The following is a 19,485-nucleotide window of genomic DNA, read 5'->3' as shown; positions in this document are numbered from 1 at the left end:
GTCTTACGCAATTCAAAAACACAGACTCCAGGTTTAAAAGTGTTATATTAGCAGAGTGCTGTATGGGTGTTGATAAGACCAGTTAAGACCATGTTTGTACAGGATGCTGTACATACACGGTCTTATCTCGGGCACATGGCATGACGGCCACCATCAATTGGCAGGTTGACTCCAGTAATGAAGCTGGCAGCATCAGATGCCAGGAAAGCAATGCTGTGGGCCACTTCTTCCACCTCGCCTGGTCGACCGAGGGCATGGGTCTGCTTACACTTATCAAGAAACTGGTGGTAAAAACATAAAACAATAAGAAAATAATGCTACACTTTTGGTTCTGTTGCTAAAAAAAGTTAAAGAAATAGATCCTCACATTTGAGATGACTTGAGTTGCATGACTGAGATTCTATACATATTTATTCAGCTGAATACAGTAAATATTACCTGGGTATACTGTTCGTCATTTAGTCCCGCTCTCTTGTGGACATCGGTGATGATCACACCAGGACTGAACAAATAAAATCAGAAATGAATTTTTTCTCCCCATCAGAGTTTTGGACAGTCAAACAGCACAGAATTGAAAGCAGTTTTCACACATGGACTCTTGAAAAAGTTTGGAGAACCAGTTCAGGAGTTTGAAGTTGCCCCTTCTTTGTAGCACACAGCAGCAGGTAAATGGACTGATACTTATACAACACCTTTCTATTCAGTTGAGCACTCAAAGCACTTTCTACTGCAAGTTCCATCCACCCAATCACACACAAAATCACACAGTGCTTTCTAAGCACTTTGTAACAGTGGCGCGCACACTCGCACTCCGATGGATGCATCAGGGGTGCCTAAGAACACTTCGGCACGAGGCTGGATGAGTCAGATTGATCCACTGACCGTTCCAATTGGGAAATGACTTGCTGTGCCACCTCAGCCACAGCCGCCCACGGGAGTTGCTTGAGATGTCAAATTCTTTGTTTGGTTTAAACCAGGGTGCTGCATCGTTAGAGCAGGCAGGAGGCATATGATGCCCACTTTGCTTGTGCTATTTTCACTATTTTCACTTTTATCAGCACTATCCGCTGAAAATCTGAAAATGTGAAGGGCCGCACTGCACGTTTGAAAAACTTCTTATTAAAAGAAGAATGAGAAATGAATGTGATCATAAATCTGAACCTGTGCAACGATAACATGTTTATTGCACTTACCAGACAGAGTTCACTCTAACCTGCTTTGATGCCAGCTCTGAAATTTAAAAAAGTAGTTATATGATGGGCCATTCTTATATGCCAATGCAAACTTTTATATTGCTGTCCACATGAAGGTAATAAAGAGCTCACCAAGTGCTATGCAACGTGTAAACTGATCAATAGCAGCCTTGGACATGCAATAGGCCAACACACCAGGGAACTACAGAGAGAAAAATTACACTTCTTTGAAGATGCTTTATAACACACAAGTTCATAAAGATATTTCATATGGATGGTGCTGTTTAAATATTGCGTCTACATGCAGAGTACCCACTGATCTCTGTCCGTTCACACTGGATACATTGACGATGGAGCCTTTGGTCTTGATCAGGTGCGGTACACAAAGTTGGGTCAGGTGGTATATAGATCTGTAATATATGAACTAAAATTACTTTTAAAAGTCTTTGAACATTAAATATGCAGTTATGACTCAGTATAATAACCAGTGCTTGGTCAGTTAACATCCTGACATCTGTGATTGGCTTCACCATTGTAGTAAAAGCAGTATCTCACCAAGGCCTACATTAATCAGGCTACATCCAGTCTAGACAGCTGATGAATGGTTCTACTGAGATAATGTTCCTGTCGATAATGGCAGTGTTAAATCTGTATTTGCACAGAATTCACTTTCTGCTTGTGAATTCCAACCTGTTTTTACAGCACAATAGAATTAATGTAGGACTAAATGGATCCTACATTAGAAGGATTGGCCATCCTAAGTATGTAAAAAAATCGACTTCAAAAGGATACCGTGTTCTTATCAATTGTTTAACATTTTATATTTTAACAGCCTCACATTTTCATACATGCAGCTTCATTGTGTCCATGGTGTGGAAAAATGGTTAAACATGCTTAATTCTACTTTTCAAGCACGCATGCACACGTTAAAGAGAAAGCACTGCTAAACTGCTCACAAAATAATAAAATATTAACTGTTAAACGTCACGTACAGTTTAGAATATTTAAATAAAATAAATATCATATTCAGTTGTATTCAAATGCAGCATCTTAAAAAATACCCTCACAGGTTGACAAGTATCATTATTATAAAGATATTCTTAATATATGAAGAGTGCCATGTAATAAATGATTTCTCTTTCCCAGTTTTATATTTAACCTCTTCTTTAATCCCACCCACTCCATGACATGTTGGTCAGTCACAGGAGCACGTTCAGTGAGAGACTGAGATTACCGAAAAGCACCACTGAACGACACAGGAAATCATTCCTGCCTGTGGCCATCTCCCTGTACAACGCATCCACTTAACACACTGTTTGCTGCTACAACTACACATGTTTCTTTTCCAACTATTATTTATGAGTGACTTATGTATGTATGTATGTATTTATATATATGTATATATTGTACTATTCTTAGTTAGTGTATTGTCTGTCTTGTCTTAATGTTGGTTTAAAATGGAGCACTGTAACAAAAAATAATTTCCCCCAGGGATCAATAAAGTATTCTGATTCTGATTCTGATAATCAACAACTATATGGCTTTGTGAAACTGACACCAATACATCTCCTACATAAAGCCAGGTCTCCTACCTCACATTAACGTTCATGACCTTGTCATACTGAGCCAGGTCTGTTGTCTCGATGCTGCCCATTGCCAGTATGCCAGCACTGTTGACCAGCACATCCAGCCGGCTGAAGTGAGCGATAGTTTTCTCCACCGTGCTTTTTACAATCTCCTCATCAGTCAGGTCTCCAGGAACGAGTAGAGGCTGCATGCACACACAACCTTTCATTAAGAACTGGTTTTTAAATTAGTTATAAAGTTGACAAAAATGTATGCCTTCAACACTAAAGTAACAGTAAATACAGAACAAACTGTTTTGTTAATGGCACAAATAATGGTCAAGTAATAACAATAGTGGCACCAGCCTTAAAAACTGCTTCTTTACACTCACCAGTCACTTTGTTAGTTACAATGCAAATATCTAATTAGTCAGTCTCTGAGTATTTAGAGTATTACTAAATGCAACACATTAAACCTTGAAATAGATGGACTACCACAGCAGAAGACCACACAGGGTACCACAGCAGGTGCCATTCCTGCTGCTTTGGATGGTAGGCTCAGAATTTGGCGTAAACAACATGAAAGCACAGATCCATCCTGCATAGCATCAAAGGTTCAGGCTGCTGCTGAAGGTGTAATAGTGTTTTCTTGACACACTTTGAACATGAAAATGACTTTGCACTTTGTTCAAATGCCCTCCAAAATGACCAGAGTCCAACAGATGAGCTCTGGCATTGTGGTGAAATGGGAGATTTGTAAAATAGACATGCAGGAGACCAACCTGCAGCAGCTGTCTGACACTATCAAGTCAATATGGACCAAAATCTCCAAAATGTTTCCTGTATGTTCTTGCATCTATGCCGTGAAGATTTAAGGTAGTTGTGAAGGCAAAAAAGCTACTAGTAAGGTGTAACTTACAAAGTATACAGTAAGTAGGTATATGCATCTCTATGCTTGTTTTTGTAATTCTGATGTAGTTACAAACACTAAAATTGTTTAATAACTTAGTTCTGCTCATTAAATTGACCTGCTGTTGGTCATTAAATTGACCACCAGGAGGTCACAGGAGGTTGTACCAACCGCTAGAAAATGTATAAAAGTATAATATTTTTATTACAGCATCCAACTTGTGTTTATTCAACTACATTATGGAAGTGTGTGCATATATATATGAAGCATACTACGTTATGTACCTCGTCGGCTCCACAGTCTGTGCATTCTTTGGCTACTTTGTTGAGGTTTTCCACATCGCGGCCGTTCAGAGCCAGCAGAGCTCCGAGTTTAGCGAACAGGACGCTCGTACCGGCTCCAATTCCCGAGCTGGCGCCTGTTATCAGGGCCACTTTCCCCTTCAGAGATGACACCTACAATGCACAGCAAAAACACTTCCAAGTCTTTCTCCAAGGTATCTTAACTTGCAGAAATAAGCCCGGATTTCGTTCATTTTTGTTGCCCTTATTAGCCAGGTCCCTCTTGGAAGTTAAATGTAACTCTCAATGAGTTTTCGCCTGGATAAAATAAATGAATAATAATAAATACATGACCAAACTCATAAATGAGCAACCATGAAGGACTGTAAACCCACGCAAGGCAATAAACTTACTTTAAACGCATCACCTGTAGCCATGATTTCTACCAGGGTCCGCGTGACAGTTGTCCACTATTGATGACGCAATGTGACGCAATAAGTCATTTGTAATTCAAACTAGTTCTTAGGACTACAAGATGTTAAGCGGACTCTCACGGAAAAGATGCTGCATGTAAAACATATTCTGAAAACATGCTAAAATCAAAAATGTTTTTATTATAAAAGTTTTTTTGTTTTTTGTTTTTTAAACACGCAACATTGGCAATTTATTACATTCCCCTTTAGAGTACTTGAATAAATGGAAAGGAACCTGTTAAGGACAAAAATAATTTCAAAACTGATTTAAAGCACAGACAGTGTAAAATACGGATACATCTTCGTCTGAAAGGTGAAACGAACTTCAACCTGTATATCTTTTTAACGACCAGCAGGAGGCGACTCTTAAAGTTCCAAAAAGACTTGCGTTTACAAAGAAGTCTATGGGGAAACAATCCTCAGCTCCTTTGTTATGTAACCTCAGCAAACACTTTCCTGATAACTTTGGGTTCAACTGCTAGTTTCAGGTTAACTAAGTAAATCATAATCAGTTTGTAAAATAAGGTAATTTTTACAACCAGAAACTAAGAAATTTCCACGCTATTTTCACTGGTTAACAACATATCATTCATGTGTCAGTAAGAAGTGTGTGGCCTCCTCTGGTCTCCTGTTTAGATCCACCTCCATCTTGTGACAGTCAGCTTCAAAAAACAACTTTGAAACACTTCAGAATGAGACTTCACTAACCAATGGGTGACATCATGGTGGTTACATCCATATTTTATTTTTTGTTTACAAAGTTTATTGTCTAAAGGAAACAAGACATCCCCCTGATTTATATATACTTTTTACATGAAGTTGCAAAATGAGGAACTACACCGTATAAAAGTTAAGACAATTTAACACTTTGTAGCTTTGAAGTCAGCACTCTGCCCACTGTCTGGGCATGTGAGTGGACTCTCCAGTTCTACCATTTGAAAAGTATTTCGACTTTAGCAAGGCAACAAGCATTGTATCATATGAAAGTGAAAATCTGCTATCCAGCAAAAGGATTAGCATGAATGGTGACATCCTTTATCCGAGTTTCAGTCAGTGGCCGGAACGTCTTTTCATTCACAGGCAGCTTCTCCAGCTCATCCAGTGTTTCCAAGCCGTCTATGATCCTAAATTTTAGAGGGTAAGCAGTCAGCAAATGTTTCAATTTTACCTGAGGTAACAAAGCCAGTAGGTGGTCACACAATCATAAACCTGTTTTGTTGGCTTGCATAAGATGCTTACTTTCCAAACACTGTGTACTTCATGTCCAGGTGAGGCTGTTTGGCATAAGTGAAGAAAAACTGGGAGCCATTCGTGTTGGGACCATTGTTTGCCATGGAGACCACTCCTCTTACATTATGCTGAAATCAGAAGAACGAAAAACATTCCCACAGAATGACACTTGGGTAAAATCAGCTTAAACCAACTAGCTATAGGATTTACTCACTTTTAAGTGTTCACTGAACTCATCCTCAAATTTACGCCCCCACATGCTTGTTCCTCCTTTACCTGTACCTGGAGGTTTTAATAAGAAAACAAAGATGCAATGAACAGGAAGTTCATTTTATATATTTTTTTGCCACTTCAAAAACAACAATAACATCTGTACCTGTAGGATCTCCAGTCTGAACCATGAAGCCCTTTATATTTCGGTGGAAGACGCAACCATTGTAGAAGCCGCTGGCACACAAAGCAAGAAAGTTCTGCAAAAAAACACCAGCAAAATTAAATGCAAATTCTTGTATTTGTCATGTTTTTAAATTACACTTACAAATGTTATTATTACATTAAAAAAAAAAGCAATCTTAAACACCTTCATCGCCCTTAAGAATTGACTATCTTTATTTACCTGACAGAATACGATCATTTCTGAGTCTAGATTGTAAAGAACTTTATCTGCCAGAGGTGACCACATCACCCCTCTTCCATCTTCATTACAGACAGTATATCTTAGAACTGAGTTTTTAAATTGAGTTTTTAATGCTCTTTGTAGTCTTGTGCCATGCTGGAAAGTAATTCCGACACATCAGGTGCACACAAATCTGAATAAAGTCTGAAATCGGGTCAGTAACCTCTTAGAAATGTCCTACATCAGTCCAATCATTCATTTGATTTGATTTATCAATAATCATCATCATCATTTACACCTGCATTCAATTCAGAACTGGCACGCCTTTGGACTGTGGGAGGAATCCGATAGACCCATGCACACACACAGGACCAACATGCAAACTTCATACAGAAAGCCCCCAAATTGCATTTTAGCGTACTTTCGTACTACAACAACACAAGATCCAAGTGGGTTAGGATAAACGCCATCCCACCTACGACCCTGAATTAGTGGAAGAAAATAAATCGAATGCTGGATCGTCTTACTTTTTCACGTAAAGGTCCATAAAATGTAAGAGTTTTAAAATAAAAGGCTTGATTGCTAGGGAGAGTTAGGGTGAGAAATACATTTACCTCACATGCCCTCGGTGTGCGCTCACAGAACAATTCAATTTTAATGTCTCCTAGATCTGTGTGAAGTGTAACAGCCTGCAAAATAGACAAGAACATCAAAAACATCACGAAGACAAGGAAATTCTCCCGAACTTCAACTTCCACTACTTGACTAGCTTAGCCTGCTATCGCAAAGAACTACATTATTACACAATGCTTTAAGTGACTCGTAGCCTGTTTAGAACCGTTATAACGTAATATTAGGAAACAACCTCAATTTGACAAATAGCGACTGTAAATGCGACAATGAAACTCACCATTTCAAATGTTGCGTCTGTGAATAAGTGTGTCGAAGAAACATGTCCGTGTGGGGATGGGTATCCAGCGGTGAATGGTTCCGCAAGGAATTTTCACAAACAAAACGAGAGGCGCAGACAATTGAAAAATTAAAGAAAAAAAAAAAAGAGTCACTGGCACTAACAGTGAGGGGAGGGACATTTTGCTGACATGGTTTGGGCGTGGTTGTCCAGTTTCTGGAAATGGCCCTTGTAAAAAATTGTTAATGAGTGATCTCCTTTATCCTATGATGAAGGATTTTTGTAAAGGTGGGAGTGGTATCTTCCTGCATGACAATAGCTTTGCCCATGAGAGCATAATGGGTCAGTCACTAATGGCTCAGTCACACTAGAGTACAAATAGGATAGCCTAGTCATTGTGACAAGGAAATTTCAATTTGTAGGTTTGGTCATGCCACTATCTCCAACCTCTGTTTGAACGTGTGTGACTGTAGCATGATATGGGTCTTTGCAGCCAGTTGAACACCTACAGTATGAGAGATGTTATACTGGTATATATCAACCAGTGCCAGGGGTTCCATAGTGTGGTGGTTTACACATTTGCACACTGGTCAGTATCTGTATCTGCACACTTGCACATCAAGCTAAACCTTTATGTAATTGTTTAACCCTTCTTGTGCAAAAAGCCCAACACACACCAAGACAAATGTGGCTTACTTCATTTTTTTATTTTACTGGAGTCAGTGGTGTACAAGAAATGAAGAGAAACATGTTCAAACACACTCAACGTCAGTACTGATGCATTGATGATGTTCCTTTGGCAAAAAACAAAACAAAACTGCACAAAACCAAGTGTGTCAAGATAACACGTCTGAGAGAAACAGAGAAAGATGCAAAATTATTTTGTACCCAAATTAAACATTTTAAGAGGAAAAAAGACAAATTAAAAATAGAAAACAGAAACCAAAGGGTAAAGAAGTCCCATTAATCAGACAAACTACTTGGGCTTTATCTATTGCTCACAATAAAGACAATTCAGACATGAGATGTTTGACAAAAACACAAGAAAGGTCAAATAAAGTGGTTTCTCCTTGAAAATACAGATACACTTAGTTTCAATTCAGCAGTTAATATTAAATACACAAAACTAAAAAATAATGTATAGAAATTTGATATAAAAATGTTATCACAACCGTTTAAATTATTAAAAGAAATAATAATAAAAAAATAATACCGTAATAATAATAATAATAATAATAGGCAATCAACTAAAAAAAAAAGTGAGTACTGGCTGCTTTCCTGAGAAATTTAGTTCTACAATAATCCTAACAGATATCAAAATTAAAATAATAAAATTAGTCTAATAATAAAAATGAAAAAAAGAAAGATTAACAGTGACTAAGACAAAAACATGTTTATTTAATGTTACTACACTATGCACTGACCACTTATTTACAGTACTGATTGCAACAAATCACTCAGAGGTGATGACATGATGTCTCTTTTAAATGGAATAGTCGATTGTCTTACTAAATAGGTGTATTGCTAATGTGTTTGTGGGTGTCATTCAAAATGCTCCACTAAAGACCAAAATTCATCTCTTTTTTTCCTTTTTAATATTTCTATGTAAAAGCGTAAACTTAAATTTAATCTCGTGGCTGGCAGTCATTCAGGTAAACCTTCCCACACTGGAAAATGCCCAAAACAGGTTTTTCTATGTGCATACAATAACTTGTACACTATTGTTTGCAACACCTAAAAGTAAGTTCTGAGAGAAGTGCTATAGTGCAAAAGCATCCTTTAAGCACAACGATCTCTAATCTACTTAATGTGAAAATCTCACCATGTCTTTAGTAAAACCAATGTGACAAAATGAATACAAATGCACATTAGAAATCTACGGTATATCGTTACTAACAATACAGCTTAAATAAATGTAATACTGCACAACATAGCATAGTCAAACATGTCACGGTTATAGATGCGCATAGCTGAAATGTTTTCTATTATGTATATTGCTTCAGTCAATCTTTATTAGAACAGGAATTGTATTTTTCTTGGGGTAAATACGAGAATTCCTGTTGTGTGTTGTGCTGCATCAGAACTGTGGATCAATAACAAATTCCAAATTTTTAGCTTTGTCTTGGTCACTGTGTCAAAACAAAAATACAGAACAGTCACTCTCAATTGAGCAAAAACAAGTAAACCTTTACCTAAAAAATCTCTCTTTCTTAATTAAAAACTAGTGAAGGTTAAATATGCTTTTAACTGTGAGAAATAAAGTTCATATTTTGAGAAAAAGAATGCACTGGTTACTTCCAATTAAGTCTGATTATTGATTTAAAAAACAAAACAAAAAAACATATCTTTTCTTTTTCTTACATCTGGTACTAAAACAAAGACGGGTATAAAAACAAACAAATAAAACCCTTCCCCAAAACCCAGAACGTCAATGACAAAGTAGCTTATCTGACACCCGATCCATCACAACTCAGAGGTTATTGCCCATAAAACAACAAATGACCTTGATCTTGAGCATAATTTAGATGATGATTCGTTGGGTTATTGTGTGTGCAAGCTTGATTATATTGTGACTAATACTGTCTTTTGAATGAACAATGCACCATGGATGCCTGGCATAAGCTCAATGGTCTTTTGGACAGATGAGCTTTTAAAAAAAAAAAAAAAAAAAATCAAATCAAATAAATAAATAATAATAAAACATTAATAATAAACTACACTTTGTGCATCTTCAGTAACCAAAATCTAAACTCAACAGCTAGGTACAGCCTTGTAGAAGTTTTACCGGACAGCTTAAATTAAGGAAACTATGACAACAAAAGCTCCATCACTATCTGGGGCTTATTATTATGGTGCACTTTGAAAAACTAACAATTTTCATCTGACCAGACAACAGAAATATAACAATCAATGCATGACAACGAGAGGAGAAAATAAGGCAACTAATCTGATCAACTTGTAAGATTTACTTCATTTTCTTTTCATTTAATTGGAATGCAGGTTGATTCTGTAGCAGTAAAATTTCAAATTTCTTTACTACTAGCTTTTTAATATCAGCAGAAAACAGTAAAAGAGACTTTTATCCTCACCTCAGTGAGTAATATGTAACATTTCCAACATTTAACATTTAGGATGTGTGTTTTCTCACACATAGGTGAGCAGCTTCTTCACTGAACATTGCACACTAATGCAGTCCAGTAATAATAAAGTAACAGAATTTGAGTATAGTAACAAACTAAAATGAACATGAGGCTAGGTGCTTAAAAAATACATTTAAAGACATGATGACATGTCTGGTCTTTCTTATTTGTAGCTATTGAGCTATCATTGCTTATCACCAGTGATTCTTTTTACATCTGTTACAAAAAAACGAAGCCCCAATCTCATTTAAGCCTCTACGTTTGACAGACATATTACAAATACTTTCAGGCTCCATTTGAATTTCACCACTGTCATTCTGTATAAACTTAATCTGAATTCCTGTGAGGCAGACACGACTCATCTCATTCAAAATCTTTAAGCATTCCCCCGCATTTTATTTTGTTATGTGCAAGTTATTGCAAACATATCATATACTTTTTTTGCGAAAATGTTATTTTCCATTAAAGATATACTAGCAGTAAGGTTAGGGTATTCTGATAAGCTTCACTAATGCCATTTTAATGCTAGTGCAATAAGTGATATGCAGCAGAATAATTGCTTTTCCTTTAGCACTAGGTCAAACACACATCTTTCCATAGAAAGAGGGAACCGAACCCTACATTCTGCCAAATTGTCCATTCTAGTATCAAAAGATGATCAGCCAACCAACCAACAAAAAGCCCTTTAGCGCTACAATACTAACAGTGTCCTCAATGGCCTTCTTCTTCCCACTTTGTAAACCACCTTTAGGTACAAGGCTCTCAGTATAATCATATTCCACTCATCTATAGTTATTACTGTTTTGTTAAGTCATACTATCATATCACTCTTAATAGTGTCTTTGTAACTCAAAACAAGTGATTATCGTCTATATACAGAAATAAAGATGTCTTGGAAGTAATTTTGCCATCTCATTGTGCCTTCAAACCGGAACACCTGACAAAATATTTTAATGTATTAAACCTTATTTTTTTAGTATTGATCAGTGGCATACACTGTCTTCTATACCATAATCGAGAGGCATAAAAATGTAAACACAAGATTCAAACTATATTATTGCTAAAAAAAAAGCATCATTACTGAATTATAATGTAAAGGCCTGAGAAGTTTTTTGTGAAGGAATTAATAAATCAAATAGACTAAGAAGACAGCCAAGAAACTGCCAGGATTTTGGTTCTACCTGGCACTGGTTCTTGATGCCCAAACTTAGAAACGGCACAATGCAGCAGGAATACTGCCTGTTATGGCAAGCCTCTGGGACCAACTTGTAGGTCCAGAGCCAGTAGATCAGTATCTGTACTTGCAGAAGCAAACCTGTTTTTTAAACTTGTTCTTTGTCCGCTTTCCACAACTGCTCCTTGACCTCTGTGGGCAGTGTGTTGAACAAGTCCTCTTCCACCACAAGACCAGTTCTCTTCAGCTGTCGGCACTCTCCAAGTTCCACCGGTAGACACTCTAGGCGATTTCCTCTAAGCTCTAGTTGTGTCAATGCAGTCAACTCTCCAAATCGTGATGGTAGAGACTGCAGGCAATTGTTTCCCAAGTTCAAAGTGCGAAGCTTCTTGCACTGGAACAGTTCATTAGGCAGGTTCTCAATCTGTATTTTAAAGAACAAGGAATTTTGCATTGGGAAAAAAAAGGAAAGAAATTATGACTTGTAAGTTCATTTATTGTTTTATCAGCAAATAAACAATACAAATAAAGCATTATGGATAAACTCCAATCTATAATTAGGATAATATTAAAATGGTTGGAAACTATGCTTATTACATCACTTACCCTATTGGCTGTCACTGCCAGGTATTGAAGATTTTGGAGGAAGCCAATATCTGTTGGGATATAGGTTAGGTTGTTATGGCTCAAATCCAAGATGCGCAGCTTGCGGCAATAGAACAGCTGACTGGGGATCTTCTCAATCTTGTTTCTGTTCAGGTACAGCTTCTCCAGGTTGTTCAGGGTGCCAATCTGAATAGGAATGTAGGCAATCTGGTTGTACCAGAGCTTAAGGCAGACCAACCGATGAAGATGCTGGAAGCTGATGATCTCCTCAATGGTTTTCAGGTTGTTATCCTTCAGGTCAATCTCTTGCAAGTTGTGTAAACTGAAGATTGAGTGTGGTATGCGTTCAAGATCACAGCGAATAAGCTCTAGTTCTGTCAGATTTACCATCTTTTTTAGACTATTGAGCACCATGAGCTTGGTTCCTTCATTATTGATGGACAACTTCTGGAGGTGCATGCCCACATCAGTGACCACTTGAGGTAGCTTGGTGAGATTGCTCTTCAGCCGAAGCACTTTGAGTCTCTTGAGCTCACGGAGCCCATCAATGACGATGTAAGGGTTGTTCTCAGCACTGAGATTCCCTGTCAGATGAAGCTCACTGAGATTCTTCAAACTGTAGATCCATAAGGGGATTTCTTTGATGTCGGTGAACTTGATATGCAGAGACTTTAAATTTTCACGCAAAAAAGCCAAAGCTGGAGCTTCTATTTTGGCTGGGGTGTGATAAAGCCACATCTCTCGCAGGTTAACCAGCTGAGCAATGATTGGGGGAATGGTCACATCTGGGATTAGCTCCAGTTTAAGAACCTCCAACTCCATCAGATCGAACACTGTATCTGGAATGCCACTAAGCATGAAAAGGTGCAACTCCAACTTCTCCTGAGAATTCTTAGTTATCCTCTGCCTGAGTTTGTCCAGTGTCCACTCGTTGTTGAGGTTGAGTTGCCTCAGCTTATTTTCGCTTACTTCTGAGAGGAACACGGCAAAGCGTTTTGAGTACAGAGGATCATACTGATCGATCATGTGCAACATGAATGCAAAGTCATTCTTCACATCAGGTATGTCACTGTAGCTGCTCTCTTCCCGGATTGACTCAAAGGAGTACTTCTTTAGGGAGCGCCGAAGCATCCAGCAAAGCGTGTACATGCAGATCAAACCATACACCACCACTAAACTAATGTAGAAACATGCTAAGATTTTAAAAAGTGTAGCGAGTGGGTGAGCACAACGGTACACGCTGTAACCAGTCAGGCTCTCTATATTTACAGAACAGTCAACACTAAATTGAATATCATGCACATAATACCCTGTGTAGCAGATTATCAAAATAAACTTGATGACTTTGATAATAGTCTGGCGTATGTACAGTCTGTACACAATGTCTCCTTCTTCCACGTGTATGCGGAACTTCTTCACTTTTTCAAACAGAGCTTTTGCCTGTTCACCCTCCTTCTTGTCCAAAACTCCTGTTTCCGTTCTATCTACAATGCCCTGCTCAAAGCGTGATTTTGTCCTTTGAAGCATAGGAACACTTGCTTCAACATCCTCACTTATTACAGATTCTTTGTGGTCCATCGAGCCATTCATTTTCATTGGTTTTGGGTCACTTTCTTCAACCACTGTCTCTGATAGTGCCCTTGTTGTCCATGGAGAATCGAAGCATTTTAGCAAGATAGATACAAAGTGTTCTAGTTTGGAGCTAGTCCGTGGAAACTTGAACCAAAAGTTGCTGCAAGCTAGAAAAATAAGGGTGTGGAGTAATACTAGGTAGGGGAAATACTTGGCAAACCAGTGCAATGTATTTTCATAGCAGACAGCGTCAACATAATTGTACTGGTGGCGGTCCAAATCATACTGGATCCCTTTGGGCACTGATGATGTGATGCTTGAATTGAAGTTCCTCTTGCAGGTTTCATTGACCACCCATTTGCAGGGCAAGCAGATCATCTTGTCCTGGGTGACCTGCAGTGTTCCCCCAAAAACAGAAATCATGAGCATGACAATGGAGATATAGTCGGTGAAGACATCCCACCAAGGTTTCAGGATGCGGTATGCTGGCTGTGTGTCCACAAAGTACCGCAGCTCGGTGATGGGGATCATGGTTTATCTGTGGGAACATAGAAAATGTAGACAGTGATGTATTGAATTAAAGACCCCTGTCAAACATCAGAACAATACAGAAATGTCTGTTTACAAATTAAACGCTCCTTCCCTGTAATGCTTAAGCAACCTTTGCCTAAACGACGACACAAAACCTAGCAGAGAAATCAATGCTATAATTCTAACTAACAAGAGCACACATCAGAACACTGACCATGGTTAATTTGAAGGCTGTCAGGAGTAATGAATAGCGATTGTGACAAAGACTTTGGTGTTTAACTTTACTTAACTTTATGTTATTGATTTTCCTATTGTTAAGCAGGCTCAATTAATCTTGCTTTGAAAGGACTTTCATACCACACAAGTCATTTCAAATGTTAGGGTTAAATGTCAATCAATAAAATATAAAGTAAATTTATCTGTGTTTTAAATTACTCCTACAAGATTAAGGTGAAGTGTTAATGGGCTGCCTATGTTAAGAAAAAAAAAAAACCCATACAGGCAAAGAAACAGCTGCCTTCAATATGTATGCAGGGTGTAAACGTGATAAATGACTAAGTTAGGTAGGCAGTAATTTCACACTTGTTAATCGTTAGAGGTTGTATTATTACTGTTCATCAGCAGTAATAACACATAAATTCCACTTCTCTATTCTGATGCTGATAATAACACAAAATCTGAATACCAAAACTAAAACAGGCACAACAACAGCCACCTCAAGGCACTTTACATTGTAAGATAAAGACCCTACAATAATACAGTGATGAGACAACATGAGATTCATCCATCTGTTTAACATGGGGTTTTCGGCCTATACAAGTAATGGAGCCAATTAATGAGGCAGGGTTTTCAATGCATATTAAAAGATTTTGGCACTCAAGTTCAGAAACATTTGAATCTGAGTGTTCAAATTGAGTAGAAAAGCACTATATAAGTACCAGTTCATTTATCATTCAAATGTGTAGACAACCTCAAAAAGTGAATTTTGAACAGTTACCCACAGATTTAAATTGTTCTTATGGTGGGGTGGCCATGAATACATTCACTGAACAAAGCACATACACATGTTAATGTAATAACCATTGCTAAATAATTAAACAGAAACTCGACTTTCATTACTCATTCATTTACATCACAACTGTGGTGATATAGCAGATAGTGGAGTTGCTCATAATCCAGTAGAGCTGGGCAATATAAGATTTTTTCAAATCACGATATGTTTTTTTCATTTCAGGCGATAACGATATATATCACGATATAAGCCAAATAACTATATTTGTAAGATTTAAATGTGCCGTTGCTCACAAGTAAAATGTGAAATAATCAGCAGCTTGTTTTGATTTAAATATTTATTTCCCATAATAAGTTCAACAGGGTAGGTGTACTTAAGGAACATGAGACTTTCAGATAAATAAAGGCAAATATTGCAAACTACACAAAAGGCAGCCACTAAAGCGTTTCAAAATAGAACAAACAAAACAGACTACTAAATTGTCAATTCCACTTAGAAACAAAATATTAATTCTAAAAATAAATCCTAGTTTGTTTTACAGAAGATCAGACAAAATTGACTAACTTTTGTCAATATCAAATAAACTGAGAACTAAAAGGAAATTCTCAATCTCTCCTTGTTGTATAGCTTCGCTTTTCAAACAGTTTTAACAGTTACTTTAGTCTGACAAAAGCCGAATGACGAATTAGCGCTTCCAGTCAGAGATTGAGCATGCACCGGTTTATTGTATTTCCAGACTTGCTTTTGGCACAATTTACAGTGCGCGCTACTCTGTTTTTTGTCAGATTTGAAATAGCCGAAATACCTCCACACTACGGAACTTCTATGGCACTTCCGTTCGACAATCTCTCCAGCATTGGAACCATCATCTGTTTTCTCTTCGGTAACCTTCGGTCACGCTCTCGGTTGATTTTTCTGTAGTTGGCACACTCGGGCGGCACGGTGGCTGGCTGCTTCCCAAACCAATACACATGTGCGGCTTGGCACTTGTGCTGCACGTAACAAGTCACGTGACGTGACGCTGCGGCTGTGAATGGTTTGGCTCTGCGCTACTTAATTTGAATTGGCTGTTCTTTTTAAGAGGACGAGAGATGAGGCCTATCGCAATAGTAAACTATTGTTTAGTAAACTAACCTTTTCTATCGAGAAAAGGTTATTTCGCAATACATATCGTTATCGTTCTATAGCCCAGCTCTATAATCCAGCATGTGAGACAATTTCACACTGGATGGAAGATACACGCAGACAGCCTTACTAAGCTGCTGAGGACACAGTCATCAAAATTAAAAATGAATTCATTTTGTTACATATTTACTCACTGAAGAAAGGAATTCCTTACACTGCTCATTATATAACTTTTGCATTATTAACAAGGTGGTATGACATAATGTACGCTGTCACATTACCATGAGTTAACAACATAAACCTTATGCTACAGTCCCACAAAATGACACAAACCCATACTCTATCAAGGGCACACTCAAGATGTTTCTTTTAGCATGTAGGTATTAACACAAAGGTGACAGTAAAGATAATTAAACCAGCCCAAGGAGGATCCAAAGAGAAAAATGCTGTAGCCAAAGCAATGCTACTTTGGAGGCTATAGCGTTATAAACCCGACTGCTAATTACTAGTAACTTGTGAGCATATGAAAATGCCAAAACAGGTAATCCAACACTTTTTTTATTAAACCCTTTGAATCATCGTTTAACATCGTTCTGATTTTGTCCCACACGCCATCAGACTGTTTAACTCCTCTCTGGAGGGGAGAGGGAGGGGAAACAGGAGGACAAAGGAGGGGGGAACAACTAAGCTGTAGTGCCTCTTCACCTCACTGTGCAATACCTTTTGTGCAATACTTTTGTAAATAGTCAACAGTGCAATAGACCTCAATACTTGAAATGTGCAATTCACTTGTATTTTTTATTCCTATTTATTCTATTTATCCCCTTCGTATATTTTATTTATATTGTCTCTGTATATATATATATATATATATATATATATGTGTGTGTGTGTGTGTGTGTGTGTGTGTGTGTGTGTGTATATATATATATATAATATTCTGTAACTTCTGTCGGTGCTGTGCTTTTTTGGAAATCGAATTTCCCAGAGGAACCCACCCGAGGGATTAATAAAGTTCTATCTAATCTAATCTAATCTAATTTCTTTGCTATTAGTTTTGTATTGGTTGTACTAATACTAATACCAATATTTGGTGATTCAAAAAAATCTGATCCGATTCCAATATGCTGTCTGATACAATTTGTCCTTCAGAAAGAAGAAACATGAATAGATTAGTCAAACTCCAATAAAAAGTAATATCTCCTCAAAAATTTTAGATCACACAAAGTGAAGTCAGCTGATTAACACAAAATCAATTCATCATCCAAATATAACTGACAAACTTATGAAACACAAGTAATGACATACCAGACATGATTACTCAGACATGTATGTCTGAGTAAATACATGTATGTATGTATGTATGTATGTATCTATGTATGTATTTGCAATTAGAACAAAAATGCATTGCAGGAAATTTTTGTCCCAATACTAGGATATATCACCTTCCTTATGATGAATGTTTAAGAAAAGTGAAGAACAGACACAAACATACAGAGACTCTTTCCTTTAGTAGGTAGGTAATGCATTATCTGGGGGATATTGCTGGACCAGCCAAAGTCATGCACTGCCTTAAAAAATCCAAAATAAAAAAAAGGCACATAATACATAGCTTATATAAAATGATAGGTTAACAATGTCCTATTAGGTATGAAAATGTGTTTTACTTACAGATTCTAATTGTAAAGCACAAGTCCTCCATACATAAACAGCCAAGAGCAATCCACAACTAATCTCCCTTTCCTCTGCTGTACATCAGAGCCAGATAAAGCCCTCTAAATTGCCACACCCAGCATGAAAGCTCGAGAAGTCACTCTTCTTAAGAAGATGTTCCGTTTTGGCTTGTTTAACCCAAACAACGTGACCGCCAGAGGAGCCACCTTGCTCCCCTGCTCTCTATTCTTAGTGGTTTCCGTTAATAATACCCAGAGTATTGTCTGTGGGGGCCTTGAGAAGTACCTCCCTCGACCTTCAGGAAGAGATCCTGTTTACCTTATAGAAGCTGCTGTCTCCAACAAGTGTCTCTCTGGAATACTCTACCGTCAGCTTTTGCAACCTCCCATAAACACACACACACACACACACACACACACACACACACACACACACACACAAGAATCAAGACCTGGCATTCATCACAGAGCTTGTACTTTGGTAGGAAACTGTAATGACAAACAGTCGAGACGCCTAGTCTGATTCTTGGCCAAATAAGCATATTTAGACTGGCCAGTGTTCAGAGAATTTTTTTTTCGTCACACAGCTAGCAGCTGTTGTATTGCGACCGCCTGTATGGATGGATGATGAAGCAGCAAAAAGTACTCTTAGTCAATAAACTCACAAGTTTGGAGGTGTTATCTGTGCTCCAGTGCCTGATGATGTCCCTGGCGGACTAGCCACTCACTGAGTATCCAGAACTCTTCATGAAGCATTGCCTGTTTTATCAGAACGCAGTTGAATCTGAAAGAGAAAAAAACAACAACCCACTTGGTATGAAAATGCAGTCTTCTAGACTTTCTGAAAAAGGCAATTAAAGTTACGCAAGCGTGCATTAAGTGATGTTTTAAGCTGATGCTTCTTAAACGAGTGATTATTTATTATAATAATAATAAAAATAAGCTAGTTTGAATTTGTTTTTGTCACCGCTCATAACCATAACATGGGATGCCTTTGTCATCTAGCTAGCTGAGCAAGCTACTCAACATAAAGTTAAACCCGGGTGCTTTTTTTCTTTACATGTGCCCTTAAATAACATGAAAGGCTGTTTTTAAGGGCGTGAACTAGAATCTGACAACAACCAGCTTATTTGTCAATACCGACCACGAATAAAGGCATTTTGTTGTTAAGACATGTTCGCAAACTAAGCTATACTGTTCAGCTAGTGAGCTAAGCTAGCTACATGCAGACCAGGGGTTCTTGTTATCGTTACATCCTCGGCAAAAGCCGCACCTAAAACGACACTAGTACACTACTTACAAACACTGAAAATTTTGTGAGGTGCTCAGCTTACTTCAATTGGTGTGCTGTGTCCAAAACTAAGGATACTTTATCAATAGTTCCTTACAAATTGCGTTTGCTGTTGCCAGCTAGCTGTTGGTTTTCCATCGAGAACTCGAAACCCACCGAGCGGCGGCAGTGTGGCAGCATTAC

The 19,485-nt window shown here is 37.8% G+C and overlaps 3 protein-coding genes across 6 annotated transcripts; all 3 read right to left on the bottom strand.

Moving 5' to 3' along the window:
* Nucleotides 1-26: 26 nt before the first annotated feature.
* On the bottom strand, nt 27-4,454 carry LOC309718566 (3-oxoacyl-[acyl-carrier-protein] reductase FabG). Its single transcript, XM_082553939.1, has 8 exons — nt 4,363-4,454; nt 3,953-4,123; nt 2,786-2,964; nt 1,510-1,603; nt 1,326-1,395; nt 1,194-1,230; nt 439-502; nt 27-281 (listed from the first exon to the last, which is right to left on the bottom strand). Exons 1-8 carry the CDS (start codon nt 4,384-4,386, stop codon nt 123-125), a joined length of 798 nt encoding a protein of 265 aa, XP_082410065.1. The 5' UTR covers nt 4,387-4,454; the 3' UTR covers nt 27-122.
* Nucleotides 4,455-4,543: 89 nt separating this feature from the next.
* Nucleotides 4,544-7,320, bottom strand: ppil3 (peptidylprolyl isomerase (cyclophilin)-like 3). 2 transcript variants are annotated; one of them, XM_082555381.1, is made up of 6 exons: nt 7,179-7,320; nt 6,883-6,957; nt 6,029-6,122; nt 5,867-5,934; nt 5,662-5,780; nt 4,544-5,546 (listed from the first exon to the last, which is right to left on the bottom strand). In XM_082555381.1, the coding sequence occupies exons 1-6, from the start codon at nt 7,179-7,181 to the stop codon at nt 5,420-5,422; spliced, it is 486 nt and encodes a 161-aa protein (XP_082411507.1). In that variant the 5' UTR covers nt 7,182-7,320; the 3' UTR covers nt 4,544-5,419. The 2 variants fall into 2 exon arrangements, with proteins under 2 accessions (XP_082411507.1, XP_082411508.1); XM_082555382.1 differs by lacking the exons at nt 6,883-6,957; nt 7,179-7,320 and adding an exon at nt 6,269-6,511.
* A 544-nt stretch (nt 7,321-7,864) lies between these two features.
* lrrc8ab (leucine rich repeat containing 8 VRAC subunit Ab) lies at nt 7,865-19,472 on the bottom strand. Of its 3 annotated transcripts, none has more exons than XM_082556103.1 (4): nt 19,400-19,472; nt 18,677-18,795; nt 12,099-14,208; nt 7,865-11,916 (listed from the first exon to the last, which is right to left on the bottom strand). In XM_082556103.1, the coding sequence occupies exons 3-4, from the start codon at nt 14,199-14,201 to the stop codon at nt 11,641-11,643; spliced, it is 2,379 nt and encodes a 792-aa protein (XP_082412229.1). In that variant the 5' UTR covers nt 14,202-14,208; nt 18,677-18,795; nt 19,400-19,472; the 3' UTR covers nt 7,865-11,640. The 3 variants fall into 3 exon arrangements, with proteins under 3 accessions (XP_082412229.1, XP_082412228.1, XP_082412230.1); XM_082556102.1 differs by having other exon boundaries at nt 19,346-19,462; XM_082556104.1 differs by lacking the exons at nt 18,677-18,795; nt 19,400-19,472 and adding an exon at nt 18,331-18,516.
* Nucleotides 19,473-19,485: the final 13 nt, after the last annotated feature.

Source organism: Aulonocara stuartgranti (assembly GCF_965226115.1).
Source record: "Aulonocara stuartgranti genome assembly, chromosome: 12".
Lineage (NCBI taxonomy): Eukaryota > Metazoa > Chordata > Actinopteri > Cichliformes > Cichlidae > Aulonocara > Aulonocara stuartgranti.
This window is presented reverse-complemented; position numbering and strand designations above follow the sequence as displayed.